The 16439-nt window shown below is 38.2% G+C and overlaps 2 protein-coding genes across 4 annotated transcripts; one reads left to right on the top strand and one right to left on the bottom strand.

Moving 5' to 3' along the window:
* Window positions 1-685: 685 nt before the first annotated feature.
* On the bottom strand, window positions 686-3082 carry nutf2l (nuclear transport factor 2, like). 2 transcript variants are annotated; one of them, XM_066674597.1, is made up of 5 exons: window positions 2926-3082; window positions 2668-2775; window positions 1700-1771; window positions 1402-1500; window positions 686-1010 (listed from the first exon to the last, which is right to left on the bottom strand). In XM_066674597.1, the coding sequence occupies exons 2-5, from the start codon at window positions 2764-2766 to the stop codon at window positions 894-896; spliced, it is 387 nt and encodes a 128-aa protein (XP_066530694.1). In that variant the 5' UTR covers window positions 2767-2775; window positions 2926-3082; the 3' UTR covers window positions 686-893. The 2 variants fall into 2 exon arrangements, with proteins under 2 accessions (XP_066530694.1, XP_066530695.1); XM_066674598.1 differs by lacking the exon at window positions 1700-1771.
* On the top strand, window positions 2143-16225 carry ngly1 (N-glycanase 1). Of its 2 annotated transcripts, none has more exons than XM_066674596.1 (12): window positions 2143-2345; window positions 5808-5922; window positions 6814-7068; window positions 7926-8088; window positions 8593-8812; window positions 9132-9253; window positions 10338-10483; window positions 10597-10707; window positions 11086-11262; window positions 12122-12310; window positions 12931-13108; window positions 14338-16225. In XM_066674596.1, coding segments are annotated over exons 1-12 (1854 nt in total). In that variant the 5' UTR covers window positions 2143-2343; the 3' UTR covers window positions 14514-16225. The 2 variants fall into 2 exon arrangements, with proteins under 2 accessions (XP_066530693.1, XP_066530692.1); XM_066674595.1 differs by lacking the exon at window positions 2143-2345 and adding an exon at window positions 4758-4877.
* Window positions 16226-16439: the final 214 nt, after the last annotated feature.

Genomic DNA, 16439 nt, shown 5'->3' on the forward strand with positions numbered 1-16439 from the left:
CAAGAACAAGAGAAAAATGCAGGTCACAGCCAAGGCTGCAGTTCATGGGAAAGATGTTACTGCCCTTGGTTTACAAAAGAAACATGACTCCTGTTGGGTTTACACTTTATTTTCTCATATTTTACTACCCCTCCAAATGGTAGGTGTCAATATTTGTAGAATGGAGATATAAAATATGGCAGTTTATGTATAACTCATGAGCCATTTATTTAATAAAACATATTTCAGACTCAGTGCATGTGCAAATGAAGCCCACCCTCTGTGAAAAATAGACCTCCCAGTTTTCTGTGGGCTGCCTAGATCAGAAAACATGTCCGTTATTTATCTCTGCCTTATCACTGTGCATCTCCCATCACAGCACAGGACCCTTGTTCATGTGAGTAAAGGCAGGGTTAAACTGTATAAAACAGACATGAGCACAGTGGAGAAATGCAAGGACTAAGCCTCCCTTAAGGACCTGCGTTTGGCTCATTATCATTTAAAGGAACAGGTGCTGAAAGCGGGCGTTCTGAACAGGGCTGTTTACACAGGGGGAGAACACTGCTGTGGGGCTCGGAACAAAGCAGGTCATGAATGCTTCCTTAAGAAAGGTGTTCCACTGTGGAACAGAAGAGGAAGAGTATGGCACCTTTAAATAAACACTCAGAAGCAGTAATAAATAACAATTACACATTTTTTTTCTGAGTTTTTTATTTTTTATTCATGTTTTCTTTGGAACACGGACAGAGTAAGTACTAAACAATCTTCAAACTCTTTGTTTTTAACTGGAGGCTTGAACAAGTGCAAAACAATTCAGAGTTTAAAGGCCCACAGTAAAACGTACGGCCTGCAGAACATCCAGAAGGGTCTTCGCAGTGGTTCACGGATGTATTTTCACTGGTTATATATCTTACTTAGGCTCCAAAATTGTGAAGAGCTAATCGGAACATGTCATTGGTGCAGACCCATTTATTATCAATATTCTTCAGTAAAAAGACCTGCTGGAAACCCATCACCTGATCCTGATCGGCCTGTGGAGAAGAACAAAGAATTCATTACAGGTTTTCATCATATCATCGTCATTACTGACTGATTTCTAGACTGGTCTGGAATTAGTCTTTGGTCCTGCCCTGAACATTGCTTATAAGAAACTGTGACCCTGAATGGGTTGATGGGTTTGAAAAAGCCAGCAAATAAATATAAAATTTATATATATATATATATATATAAATAAATCGTTGCTACAAAAACAAAACCCTCATCCCTATTTTTTGATGCTAGCTCTCATTTACAGTGGGTGAAAAATTACAAATGAATCAACAAGAGAGGTCCACAATGATTTTAGGCACTTTGAAATTATACCTTTTAAAAGAGTGTAATTTTAAGAGATTCAAAGATTTATGACAGTTTAAGCGCCATTACCTTTAGCTGGCCCATGACCATGCTCATCACACAGCTGTCCGGCGTGGGGTGGTGATCCTGAGCTGTGATGCTGTGCTGAATGGTCTGAAATGGCAGGCTCTGGAAAGATACACAAAACAAAAGTTATGTGGCTGAATGCCATCATTGCCTCACATCATCCATTCCACCACTGAGTCTAAAGCCTTCCCAGAGGAGGAGAGTCTGGTGCTGCAGCAAAGGGCAACAGAGTCCTGACTGATGCCCTTCAGGTTAGAAACTGGATGTCTACTATGTTTTTGCTACATAGAATTGAACTTACAGTGAGCTTGCCCATGATGGCGTTCTTTCCCTGAAAACCCTCTCCCTCCCAAGTCAGACATGATGCATCAATCTACAAGATAAAAACATTTACACAATAGAGGTTTCTTAAATAAACATTTCTACACACACACACCAGTCAGCTATAACTCTAAAATTACCTCCTTGTTTCTATACTCATTGTCCATTTGATTAGCTCCCACTCTCTGTGAGACACTCCTACATCGTTGGTCCACCTTGTAGATGTTAAGTCAGAGACAGTAGCTCATCTGTCGCCGCACAGTGTGTGTCGGTCGTTCTCTAGTCCTTCATCAGTGACACAGGACGCTGTCGGCTGGATGATTTTGGTCGGTGGACTATTCTCAGTCCAGACACTGAGGGGTTTAAAAACTCCAGCAGCACTGCTGTGTCTGATCCACTTGCACCAGCACAACACACACTAACACCACGTTAGTGTCACTGCAGCGCTGAGAATGATCCACTGCTAAAACATACCTGCTCTGTGTGGGCCCTGAGCACTGAAGAACAGGGTGAAATAGAGATAAGTATGCAGAACAACAGAAGGTCTACTGTCTGTAATTGTAGAACTACAAAGTGACTTTTAGGATCAGTTGAGCTGACAAAAATGGACAATGAGTTTAAAACATGTAGGTGGTTTTAATGATTATGGTGCATATAAATAAAAGGGCATACATACAAATGTTTTGTAAATGTCCACTTAATAAAAATTAGCTGTAAGTAATGGGAACAATTTATGAAACGGTGACCCTACAAATACATTCTCTATATTTAATTAGATTTCACAATACAATGAATGTCAAATGTTTACATCTTAGCCAATAAATTATGCCAAAAAATTCGAAACATGGGTGGACATCCCCTTTAAAAGCACATTCCACACACACCTCAGGTTTTCAGGAATTAAATACTTAATAAAATCCGCGGTAATGTTGTAAGGACTCTTCTTACGTAAATATCAGCGAGCTTTGTCCGGTCTGAATCAAACTGCTGATAATAATGTTGAACAAAACCAGAGCCAATTTGCTCCCACACCGGTTTTTCTGCCATCGGGAGAGTCTAGAAGACAAAAACACCAAAAAGGAACAATCTCAGGGAGGTCTGAGCATGAAAAGAGTAATGAGCCGTGGTGTGAACACAGCGGAAGAAGTCTGAGAGCTCTTTTGTGGATTTAAATATTTAAACTAAGAAGAAACAGCTATGACTTACCCAGAGTAAAACCCTTAGCAGATGGACAACGTGGGTTCAACACAGATTTCGCGCCAAAAATTGTGCGTTCATTAAACCCTCGATTCTGTTCATTCCTACATTTATAAAAGTCCTCAACTTAGAGTGATTATACATGTTTAAATAATTTCTGCAGTCGTTGGTTTAAATCATCTTCCACCTGTGTTTGTTAGAGGGATGTCCCAAATCACTGACAACATGTAAAACAATACAAATATGTGCCTAAATACAAATATAGATTTTCAGTCCTGCATGATTAGCTTAGTTAGCTCAGTTCTTTTACTGCAGGATACAGTGATTTAAGGCTTAAGTTATTTGGCTAAACTATGAAATCCTGATTTGTGGTGTACCCTGTAGTTTAAAAGATTTCTCAGATGAGCCAGACCGAAGTAGAGCCCATACAATACTAAAAGAGGTGAGGGTATTGGAAAATCCTTCGCTTCAAGCTTAAGTTATCTAGTTAAACTCATAAACCCTACTTTATGGATCAGCTCCCTAGATTATGAAAAAGAATAATAATACACATATTCACCCAGATATTTAATTTAATTTGTATTTATTATTATTATTATTATTACATCTTTTTTTTTTCCTGCAAATGTAGCACACTCTACTTATGTGGGCGAATTTGACAAATATAAATGTATTAAAAACATCGGACATATGTTATATTCAGCAATTAAACAGTAATTCAGTATCAGAATGTGCAAAAGTGTATTCTTGTAGAGGATGTTATCACGTATACACGTCAAATCAAATCAACAAAGCATGCCATGTGATGTGGGGTGAACAAATGCGTGCACTTTTTGACTGTAGAAGCCAGTTTTATGACTTATGCAGTGCTTTATTTAGCGAGTAGAGAGACATTTTTGAGAACCAGTCTTTAATACTTGATATGCAATATTGGCTGTTGAACGCACCCCTATGGCTGCTCCTGGGAAATCCTTAGGGCAGAAAGTTTAAAACTTTCAAAAACAAAAATTAAGTAATAAAATAAAAATGGAAATAAATGAAACACACAAAAATATTTGCATTTATATACATTTTATGTCAAATTACTTGTTCTTTCATTTAATATTTAATTAATGTAAATGAAGGGATTTAAATAGGATATTTCTGTTGTAATTATAACTTTATTCTTGTCTTTTATTCTAGTAGAATTGAAAATGGCAGGTCACCTTTTTTATATAATTTTGCGTTTATGCTTTCTAATAGTGAGGTTTTAACATTTTAAAAATGAAAATGTTAATCTATACTTAAAGCGAAAAAATCTGATTGTTGCCTCCTATTATTTATTTCTTCCGTTATAGGTCATTATACTTCGAAATTTAACTTACAGTAAGTCAACATCTTTAGTTTGAATAATCGTTGAAGACGCTCTGAAAATGTTATATTACAAAATAAAACATAAAATATATGATAATTTAAATCATAACATAAATAAAGATAACTTTACATGTTTAAAGGTAAATTTTTTCAGCTATTTCCCTCAGTAAGGGATCATATTTTAACGTACACAATTACATTAACATTTGTAAAAAAGTATAAAACATATATCAGGTGAATTTAAGAGTAAAAATCAAAGTGTAATTTCCTGAGATGTTTATAAGGCGTTTCCTCAGTTTTTCTCAGCAGACATAATACGGACTTTTATCTTATAAAAGTGTCATCAACATAGTCAACCTGTATATTTAATGCTGATAAATTAAAACAGGAAATCTTCTGATGATTATTTATGTTTTTTTTTTTCATTTAAAGAAATCGTTTTCCGTTTTGGACTTTAGCATCACAGGGACTTTTATGTTATGAAACGTACAGCTCCGTAGTGTAGTAATGGCCGGCCTACAGAGCGTCTCATCCCTGAGTGAAAATACAACCGAGGTTTTTTTGGAAGTGTCTAAATTACTCTTAACTTACGCGGATAATATACTCAGGTAATGTTTATATCCGTCTTTTAAACCTTTAACTAAATTAAGTTCAGGGTTTTGCGAGCTAACGGCGACACACTTTAGATAAATACACAGTCATCATCCAGTCAATCATATACAATCAATATTAAACTGTAAATATTTCAGCTTAAGTTGTTGGCGGTGTTTTTCCTTCCTTCCATAACTATATTTCTGTCCTCACTGTACTGTTACCTCTCTGTCAAACCATAAAGCAATGATATTAGTCATTATTTCAAACAGATGTGAAACCAACCTCTCTTTTTATTAAACGTTTTTTAAAACTATTTCCCCGATGTTTCCACACCCTTTCTACCCAGGGCAGACGGAACAAGATATTTAATGTCCCCTTGCTTTACTAGCTCACCTGAAATACCTCATTCTCACACATTATGAATGATTTCACAAGCACTATTAAAGCTGCCGTATGTAATTTTGTTGAGTTATGGGGAATTGGCGGCCTCTCTGGTGGAATATGTACTTGCATGAAACGTATGGAAAATCATTTTGTAAGGTTTGCTGCATTCCGTTTCCCTGAGTGCGATGGTTGCGAATAGTTTAGCATTTAAAGAGTATTCAAAGAGAGCTGGACCCGAACTCTGTGATAGAAATGTTTTCTGTTATGGAATTGGATTTCTGTCAAATGTATTGATCCTCAGTTTTTCAGTCAATAAATGAAAAAACTGAAACAATGACATCACATGACAAGTAAAACAGTGGGTTTTCCCCCACAAAAGCCTCATCACTGTGACCAAGTCTTGTACCCCTCCATGTGTTACTTATTTAAGTATTCCTGACAATAAGAAAGTAGTGGAAATATGTTTTCTTTAGGGACTGTTGCCATTTAAAGACCAGCTGGTACTATTACACCATGTATGGATTCACTACAAAGAGATGTGTGTTTTAAACTTTCCTCAGGAATCCAAATGAAGAGAAATACAGATCAATCCGGATCGGCAACCCAACCTTTTCCACTAAACTCCTTCCCATACGAGGAGCAGTGGAATGCCTCTTCGAAATGGGCTTTGAGGAGGTATAAGATTTCTAAATGTTATTTGGGATAGACTGATTAATCTGGGGGGTGGCACAGTGGTGCAGCAGGTAGTGTCTCTGTCACAGCTCCAGGGTCCTGGAGGTTGTGGGTTCGATTCCCGTTCCGGGTGACTGTCTGTGAGGAGTGTGGTGTGTTCTCCCTGTGTCCGCATGGGTTTCCTCCGGGTGCTCCGGTTTCCATCCACGCTCCAAAAACACACGTTGGTAGGTGGATTGGAGACTCAAAAGTGTCCAAAGGTGTGTGTGTGAGTGAATGTGTGTTGCCCTCTGAAGGACTGGCGCCCCCTCCAGGGCGTGTTCCCACTTTGTGTCCAGTGATTCCGGGTAGGCTCTGGACCCACTGCCGCCCTGAACTGGATAAGGGTTACAGACAATAAATTAATAAATAAATTAAAATAAAGTGTATTACCTACGTCTATAAAATATAGAAAAGGCTTACATCATGTTTCCAGGGCAGCGAAGTCTACATTGAGTTCAGTATTCACTAAGTTTTTTTCCAGAAATTGTTATGTCCTACATTTTATTTGAAATTACAGTTGGTATAAAAGAAGGTTGGATTTTCTAAGAAATACATATTGAGATACAAACATGTGAAATGGAGGTTTTTTTCACACCTACATCTCTTTGCATTGGTGGTGATATGAATCAGGCCACTTCATGTCTACGTCACAAATAAAGTTATATTTACTTCAACAATTTAATGTAATAACTTACTTTAAGGATTTGTTTTGAGACTGACGTCTGATTACTATCCTAAATAAAATAAGTCTTAAGATTAATAACTCAACTAGAAGCCTAAGATTCAAGGGATAAACGGAGATTTACTGATATTTTATGATGGTAGAAACTCCACTAACCTCATTTCTTTCAGGCAGAGACTCACCTGGTGTTCCCCAGGTCAGCGTCTGTGGATCAACTGCGGCGAGTGAGAGAGTCCATTGCTGCTGAGAGAGACCAGAGACTCAGGACAGAACAGAACCAAACCGGCCTTCAGAGGTCACACACAGAGAGTTCTCCTGCTGTTTCTCCTGCTTCTCCTACATCTGCCCCAGCTTCAGCTGCTCTGCCAACTACGCAACCAGCTACACAGACTGTCACACAGCCGCACTCACCACAGCAATCTCAGGTTAGAATGTATTATTTGTGGGGTTCAGCGACAAAATCAACTACACACGCAACTAGACATTTAATGACATGCTCTGCATGTATATTGCTTATTGCTTATTATTTTATTCAAACAAACCTCAGCTACATATGCAACAAGAAAGGCACCCCCAGCTGCTTACACAGCAGCAGTTTCTTGTCCAAATATAATGTTTATTATTGTTTGATTCGGATAAACATCAGATACACGGACATCTGCATGGCCAGCAAGGACAGCCGTTGGCTCAGGAGCTGTAGGATGCTTTTCTCTTTTCACCACAGTGTGGAAACATCAGAATTAATTGTTGTGTTTCATGTGAATTAATGGAAAAGAGGCCAAACTGGAAGGTGTCCTGTGCCGATACTGTCGTGTGTGCTTGTGGGCAGTACATAAGAAATACAGGTGCTTGTTCTAATGTCATAAAACATTCAGAGCATTTAAAAACTGTACTTTTTTTCTTTGCAGTTAGTATGGTGACAGAATACATGCAAATATTTGAGAACTAAAAGACAAGACAAGTCTGTAAAAGCAATCACTGTTATTTCTTTTGAGTTTTAAAAGTTGCTTTTAATAATAAACAGAATATCTCCACCTTATTGCGATGTTGTATGTTCCACTTTCTCTGGAACTGCAAAAGCAATTGTTGAGGTTCAGTGAAGACTCAGAACCTGATTTTCTTGTTTCTACACTTCCCCATAAAGGCATTCAATGCTCAGTGCTCATTGCTTTGTGTTAGGACTTGTGTTGTGACTGAAGCTAGTAACAAACAGGCAGATGCACAGGAGTTGATGATACTAATGCAATACATCTTGTTTTTGCTTGTCGCTGTGCTGTTGTAGCTGAGCAACATGACTTTCCTGAGGACTTTGCAGTCAAACTGTCAGCATGTGATGGTGTACGAGAAACCTGAGCTTCAGCAGAAAGCTTTGAGTTATATCCCTCGTGGACAGCTCTGCTCCAGAGCTAGAGACAGACTGCAGGAGGCCAGGAGAGCAGATCGAGGTAAAAAATTTAATCTGTTAGAGAATGTAATGCACTGCATATGGTGTCTGTTTAACTAGTTTGTGAGGCTCTGAAGTGCGAAACCTTGGCTAAAACTGAAAGTGGATTTCAGGAGCCACTCTGCTGAAATCTGACCAGCTGCCTATAAATTATAAAATAATAAGCATCCAATTATTACCATTTACACTTTGTGCCATTTAATTTAAGAAGGCACCCAGATGTAAATGATGTATCATTTACATCTGATAAAACATCTGACAGATAAAACATTTCTAAATCTGAATCTGATTGATTTTAAAGGAGTAGTTGGTCTTGTAAAATGAGATATGACTGTTTTAGCCCATAATGTAAAGGGTATGAGGGTATAGTAAACGCTCTGCTTTGTTTACCCTTGAAGATCTTGAAGTACCCCTGTATACAGCGTATGGATTGCATGACTGTGAACAACTCTCTAACTGAGCATGCTCAGTGATTCGTTTTATTTGCCTTGTTTCCTGTGTGTAGAGTGTAGCCTTACGGAGGAGGACATGGTGGTGCTGGAGCTGCTGCAGTGGTTTAAAGGGGAGTTTTTCTCCTGGGTGGACAGTCTGCCCTGTATCCAGTGTGGAGGTAAAACTCAGTCGTCTGGTTCCCTGTCGCCGTCCACAGAGGACCTTCGCTGGGACGCTGGAAAAGTGGAGAATCATTACTGTAACATCTGCCAAGTTTCCACCAGATTTCCAAGGTGAAGTGTTAGAGACGAATTTTAAAGGGGGGTTGAGTATGTAACCGTTACCTGGTGTGACTTGGGGTGTGTAGTACAGGTCTTTTAATTCCTTGTGCATATTGGGAGCTGCCTGAGATGGAGTATTTAATAATTCACGACCCACCAAGCAGCTATTTGTTGTTTAAATAAAGACTTGTAAGGAAGGAAGATTGGATGAAAAACAAAAACGTATTGTTGATGAATGTTAAGTACCAAATTCATGGTTAAATAAATAAAGTTATGTGTATTGTTTTCTTGTTGGATACTTGTTCTTACAGCCCTGCTTTTTTCTGTTTAGGTACAACAACCCTGAGAAACTGTTGGAGACCAGACGGGGGCGCTGTGGGGAATGGGCCAACTGTTTTACACTGTGCTGCAGAGCGATGGGGCTGGAGGCTAGGTTTATTTGGGACAGCACAGGTATATCTCTTTACTTTTTGTATGTATCAGTGTTTGACACTGTCCCAATTGGAGACATGTTTATCTATACGGGAGCTAAATTATTTTTATCAAAGGGTGTTTGGTAATGTAATTTGTATGGGATAAAATGTAGGTATAGTGTCATTTTGCATTGCCTTGATGCTAAAGGCAAACCCTGCATAATCATGTCTCTGTATAGATTGAAGGCTAGGGCTTCCCACCACTCCAGGCATGTGTGCTTACTGCCCCCTAGTGTTCACTAGTGTGTATGTAAATGTGTGTTTCACTGCATGGATTGGGTTAAATGCGGAGAACAAATCTTGTGTGTGTGCGCAAGTATAGTGGCCAATAAAGTGATCCTGATTCTAATTTAGATCTGTGTCCAATATTGAGAATATTCCTTTATTGCGTCTCAATTATACATTAAACACATACAATTTATTAAAATCAGTCCAGTGTGTTTACTTTATAACTGAATAGCTCTGCGAAATGGCCTGCATCTGAGCTATTGTTCAATGTAAATCTTTTTGGTACCACTTTAGAATAAGACTACACCTATAAAGGTTTATAAATGTTTTACAATCTGTTTTGTTAATGGTTATTAATCGAGTCATAAACACCTGTAAAATCATTAATAATCAGTTATAACACACAAATAGAAAAGTTAACAGTGACTTGTTATTAGCCAAATAGTGAACCCACATCTACAGATTAAACCTCAAATCTCACAGGATACTGACCTCACACAGTCATTATTAACCATGTCAGCTCCCTCACATATTTATTTCATACAAGTTTGTTTTACATATTTTTTTTACATATTAAGTTTAACCAGTTAACCACCAAGTTTAATTAATTAACCACTGATATAATCTCTTTTTGGACATTGATGATAATGTGATGTACCTTAACATATGAAATGCCGTTACCATTAACCTCTTTTGACTCCAGGAGAACTAAAGATTCTCAGTATGCTTTCACTTCTTCATGCTCCCCACATGTCCACTCTTGTTTCTGTTGTGCTCATACACGCTATGATATGTGTTTACTGTGAGTAAAACAATTGGATATTTGCTGGTTCCAGATCACGTGTGGACAGAGGTGTTCTCTCTGTCTCAGCGCCGCTGGTTGCACTGTGACCCGTGTGAAAACACCTGTGATAAACCTCTGCTGTATGAGATCGGCTGGGGCAAGAAGCTGTCCTACATTCTCGCATTCTCCAAAGATCAGGTACCAACAATAATAAATAATAATAATAAATAAATAAATAAAAAATAATTTTAAAAATGCCGTTTTACCCTATTAAAGCTTTAAAGTTGTACTTTACTGATGTATAATTTTAGGTGGTGGATGTGACCTGGAGATACTCCTGTAAACATCAGGAGGTTCTGTCCAGACGCACTAAGGTTAAGGAGACGTGGCTGCTGCAAACCATCAACAAATTCAATGCAGAGGTAAGAGGCCCTGCTGCACTGGCTTCATTAAAAGGGAACAATGATTTGACATTGTCTGTGGAAATAAGAGTATTCAAACAAAGATGTAAATTAGCCAAGGCTGGGAAAAGCTAGGAAAGTTTTCATACAGGGTTTTCAGAGTCTTAACAGCTTATAAGACACTGGACATCTCACAGTATCTACCTATGTTTTGTGCAGTAATCCACTGTAAACAAACAAAAAGTATAAAGAAAAAACATTTAAACATCAAACGCATCTTGGCTGAATGACAACAGGTGGAAGGAGGGTATTTTTCACTCTCTTTATTCATTAATTGTTTATTAATGCTTTATCAGCTTCACTGATTAAGACTTGTCTGTGTGTATTGTGTGTGAACAGAGGCAGGAGTCTCTGAGCGCTGAGAGGAAGCGTGAGCTGCTGGAGAGGTTGTTGGTGGAACTAGTGGAGTTTATTTCTCCTAAAAGCCCCAAAGCTGGGGAGCTTGGAGGACGTATCTCTGGATCTCTGGCCTGGAGAGCGGCTCGAGGAGAGACGGGTGCTGCTGAAGCTAAAATGGTAAGGGAAGCAGGGAGCAAAACAGATCTGGGCATTTATGACGCTTTTCCATTGCATTGAACCTACACGACTCGGTTCGGCTCATTTGCTTTTCCACTGGCAAAATCTGGTCCTGGAACCAGGTACTTTTTCCACAGTTCCTGTTAGAGATGGGGTTTTGCAACTTTAGAATTAAAATCACTTTACTGGCCACTGCTAGCACACAGAGGAATTAGTTCTCTGCCTTTAACCCAATCCGTGCAGTGAAACACACTTTTACACACACTAATGAACACTAGGGGGCAGTGAGCACACATGACTGGAGCGGTGGGCAGCACTAGCCACTGTTGGGGGTTAGGTGCCTTGCTCAAGGGCACTTCAACCACCAGGCCACGGCTGTCTCCACGGAGGAGCTGTGCTAGTGGAAAAGCGACAAACTAAAAGTCGAGTCGAGCTGATCCCACACAGTGGAAAAGCACCATTAGTGTTCTCCTACAAGCGTGTGGAGCTTAATTATGTTGCACTTAAATTCAATGCTGCGTTGCTTTACATTTTTTGTATTTTTTTTGATGAAAAATAAATTGTAACTAACCTTCCTTGTGGAATTACAACAATGGCATTTAGTTGACACTGTTAGCACCACAAAATGTTAAAATATTATCACTTAATTATTTAAATCTTAGATTATATATTTTACTTTTTCTTTCTGTAAAATGCTGTTGTAAATTACAGCTCAACACTATTTTTTTATTAGTTTGTTTTGCATGTTTTCAAATTTTCTCAGTGTTTTCCGACCAGTTGCTCTGTGTGTGCGCTGCTGTAATAACGAAACCTCATTTTTCTTTATAGTAAATTGATGATAAATTATTTGTGTTTGCAGAAAGCCTCAGGGTTTGTGTTTATCCCCACTGAGTCTGAGAAGGATGTAAAGTTGTTCCATCTTCAGTACAACCCGACTAAAGACACATACTGTCGCGTACACAATGGCAAAGAAGAGATTAATGGCTGGGAGGGATGTGTGTGGAAGCAGGAATGTGTTTTCAGGAAAGAAGAACAAGACTGGCAGACGGTTAGTGTCTGATCTTCTCCACTTGTGATGTGAAGAAATGCTTTTGATGACTGTGTTTTCGGTAAATTTAGTTTGTTCTGAATTACGACCCACACAGTGGAGTTTCAGTTCCGCTGATTACACATTTAAGAAAAGATATATTCCCACGATTCCCTTCAGGTCTGGGTTATTTTGTGGGTTTCTTTGGCTGATGAGGATCATTCAGAATTTTTCTTACTTGCCTTAAGATGCACTCTATGCTCTAACGTTTGTGAAAACCCCTTATAATTGAGTGAGTTCTGCAACATTAATGTGCCTTTGCTTGTCCAATTACATGCTCATGCCCAGTGTGGGCTTCAAAAGTATAAAGCCCCTTACTGTTGAAAAGGAGCGATGGAGATCCATCCTTTTTTCTGACCTAATTTATGCTCTTGTGACAGAATGCCATCGAATGCTTCTCTTAGGATTGTTCCAGTATCTAGATGGATATGTTCTGAGAAGAGTAGAAAATGTAACTGAAGCAAAGCAGTACAAGCATCTAAATATACCCTTATAATTTTTAATAAATAGCTGTATAGTGTAAGGTTGTATGTACAGACCCCAGTCGTTCTCCGTTATTAAAATCAGGTGCTATGTTTCAGGTGTATCTCGCTCGGACGGAGGGCTCTTCCTCTGGGACAGTGAGCTGGAAAGTGATGTGTGCTCCTGTGGGGATGAAGATAAAGGCAGTTTCAGTGAGAGCTGTCACTCAGACATTCAACTCAGGCTCAGTGCAGTGGAGAGTGCGATCTGATCAGACTACTGTCAAGTTCCCTGGAGGTAACACTATCACATTCACTGGACCATAATTCACTTAGAATCAAAATAGTCCAGATTGACTTGGAGATCATTAAAGGGGACTCAATCAAATTAAATACTAGTAGCAGTAGAGGTAGCAGCAGTAGTAGTAGCCGTAGCAGTAGTAGTAGTAATAGCAGTAGTAACATTAGTAGTAGCAGTAGTAACAGTTGTAGTAGTAGCAATAGCAGTTGTAACAGTAGTGGTGGTAGGAGCAGTAGTAACAGTTGTAGTAGTAGTAGTAGTAGTAGCAATACTAACAGTAGTGGTAATAGTAGCAGTAGTAACAGTAGTAGTAGTAGCATTAGCAGTAGTAATAGTAGCAATAATAATAGTAGCAGTAGTAATAGTAGTAGTAGTAGCAGCAGAAGTAGTAGTAGTAACAGTTGTCATAGCAGGAGTAGTAGTAGTATCATTAGCAGTAGTAATATTAGCAGTAGTAGTAGCATTGGTAGTAGTAATAGCATTAGCTGTAGTAGTAGTAGTAACAGTTGTAGTAATAGCAGTAATAGTAGCAGTAGTAACAGTAGTAGTAGTAGCATTAGCAGTAGTAATAGTAGCCATAATAATAGTAGCAGTAGTAATAGTAGTAGTAGTAGCAGCAGAAGTAGTAGTAGTAACAGTTGTCATAGCAGGAGTAGTAGTAGTATCATTAGCAGTAGTAATATTAGCAGTAGTAGTAGCATTGGTAGTAGTAATAGCATTAGCTGTAGTAGTAGTAGTAACAGTTGTAGTAATAGCAGTAATAGTAGCAGTAGTAACAGTAGTAGCCATAGTAGTAGTAGTAGTAGTAGCAGTAGTAGTAATAACATCTTGTTTTTTTATATATATAAATTCTGCATTCCCAGCAGGTTTTTTATATACTGCTCCTCTTTAGAGAAAGGGTCCAGTAACTGATTTCATTACAGTACAGTGAGAGGAGTCGGGAATGGATTAAGTGGAAAATATGATTATGATGAGGTTGAACCTAGACAGACATCAGCAGTGAATACATAACCATTAGATGGAATACCAGTCTGTGAGGAGCTTTTAGAGGCAGGTGTCACCACTGCTGTGAACAGTTCTGACTCTGGGATCAGGATTTGAAAATTTGATTATGCAGAAAGTTAAGCTTTATTTTTAAACTTGGCTTAATGATTAAGGAAATTTCTCCTTCTAAAAAGTGAACATTTTGGAAATGCTTCTGTTCCTGACTCTTTTTTTCCCCTCAGATGGTGAAATGCACTCTCTGAAACACCTGTCCGGATCCTCAGAGCTGGTATTGGAAGCGGAGCTGAGCGGAGGAGATGGAAACGTGGCGTGGCAACACGCACAGATATTCAGACAGAGCCTGAAGGACACTGGGAAGGTTTCTCTTGAGCTTATTATGGAGATGGAGGATGCTTGATGAGAGGTTTATGGCCCGTTCTGTCTCCTCAGAGACATTGAGAGAGATGAACCCTCATTTCTTTAATCTCCCTCAGATGATGCTTTTGTTCATTTGTTATATACTATACACACAGTCTGAGGTCCTTCATGGCACTGGGCTGTGTTTATTTTATTTTATTTCATTATTTTTAAAACAATCTGAAAACAGAGTTACCAGAAAGGGATCGTTTTTGAGAGCTGTGCTACTAAATATTTATCAGCTGGATCTTGTTTTTAAACTCAACCAACTCATGACTGGGACATGTTTGATTTAAACGTCCAGGGAAAAATTCGTATTTTGTTCTGCATGTGATAGAAGATGTTTTATTAGTTATATATTAATGTTAATTGAAATTTTTAATTTTGGGTGTTGTAAACAAGACAGGAATTTGAGATGGATATCTTTGTTAATATTTTAAGGATAATTTTATGAAAGATTTATCTGGTGATATTCTGGATTTTGTTAATTTCATGTAGCAGATGAAGATATAATGAACCTTCGCTCCTATTGGACAGTGTCAGAATGTTTATGCAAAAACTGTTCGACATTATTTTGTGTGGGTTCTAAATATTTTTGTCTATTTAAACCAGAAATAAACCAGAGTAAATTTGTCAGAGTTCCACCGATTTTCCCAGATTTCTACATAATGAAAAGGTTGAGTGGTAATCTACCACTGTGAACGTTTCGTTAGTTCGGCGACTTTAACACCAAAGCACTCTTAATATCTTTGATTAATAACACTTTAATATTGCAGCAATATTGAGAACAGAGTTGAATTTCCCTTATAAACTATTTTCCTTTGTTTAGTGGCTTTACAAAATAAGGCGCAATTTTTAAAGGTGCAATAACCAACATTTTAAACATTAACATAGCAACAAACAACTAATTTCTACATAAAGGTATAATGGTGTAAAGGCACCATTTATAGCACAGAATGACATGACAGCTATGTGTTCGCGTTAGTTTTGACCTGCAGAAACATTAGCACAGCCCACGTTTTCTTTTGCCCTCCACTAGAGACGATACACAACATTTTCCACTCAAAATGGCAGAGTGCAGTATGAAATTTTGAGATGAAAGTGACCATGCAAACATTCCTGCACACGTTCATCAGCTAAAAACACATCTTACTGTATTGGTTCCACCTTAAATGGCTGAAGTCGTACTGGTGGTGGCCCAAGTCACAACCGCCTGCATTTTACCTTCTACACTACTGAGTGCCCTGATAATGCATTATTTTTCACCCTATGTAGCATGCTAGTGTGTGGTCTGTAATAAAGCAGAAATAGCGTAGTGGGAATAACAGTTGTTTGAACTAAACTTTTATTAATTTACTAAAGTAACACGACAAAAATCAGGACTGTCACTGTGTAAGACTGAAGATGTTATATTTTATTCTCCCTCATGAACAGCTCTGAACAATAAAACGTGCACTGATGAATGATGTTCACTGATAAAGCAGAATTCATTTAAGGTGGCATGGTATGGTTATGATACTGTATTTAAAGTTAGTTAAAGTTATTTTCATGCTTTTTTTTTTGGCATGAAGGCAGTGACTAAAATCACCTGGTCATATCTGTGTCTGTCTTTTATACTTTCTTGTATTGCTTGTGATACAATTTTATTTTAAAGAACTTTGCATCTTTACCTTCATTTGCATATTGTATTAAACTTTTACTTATAAAAATTTAAATAAAATTACATTTCAATGTTAGTATATAGAGCTGTTTCAGTGGTTTATTTTAATGACTGGAGGGAGTATTCATTTCTCTTTACATGATCTTATCCCTTTAAAGATGCACTGGGCAAACTGACCGGCACGTGTTGCTGTATTGCCAGAGGTATTGTAAAAGATCCTGAATTTAGACCAATGCACTAGCAACCATGCATACAAACCACAACTAC

The sequence above is a fragment of the Hoplias malabaricus genome, chromosome 6 (genome assembly GCF_029633855.1).
Source record: "Hoplias malabaricus isolate fHopMal1 chromosome 6, fHopMal1.hap1, whole genome shotgun sequence".
NCBI lineage: Eukaryota > Metazoa > Chordata > Actinopteri > Characiformes > Erythrinidae > Hoplias > Hoplias malabaricus.

Bases quoted from the DNA above. Each gene is read 5' to 3' on its own strand.
- nutf2l (XM_066674597.1), bottom strand. From the start codon at position 2,766: ATGGCAGAAAAACCGGTGTGGGAGCAAATTGGCTCTGGTTTTGTTCAA. The intron at 1,501-1,699 runs GTAAGTTCAATT...GTATCTTTCCAG, and splicing joins CCATCATGGGCAAGCTCACT to AGCCTGCCATTTCAGACCAT. The intron at 1,011-1,401 runs GTAATGGCGCTT...TCTTCTCCACAG, and splicing joins TGGTCATGGGCCAGCTAAAG to GCCGATCAGGATCAGGTGAT.
- ngly1 (XM_066674595.1), top strand. From the start codon at position 4,777: ATGGCCGGCCTACAGAGCGTCTCATCCCTGAGTGAAAATACAACCGAG. The intron at 5,923-6,813 runs GTATAAGATTTC...CATTTCTTTCAG, and splicing joins TCGAAATGGGCTTTGAGGAG to GCAGAGACTCACCTGGTGTT. The intron at 10,708-11,085 runs GTAAGAGGCCCT...GTGTGTGAACAG, and splicing joins TCAACAAATTCAATGCAGAG to AGGCAGGAGTCTCTGAGCGC.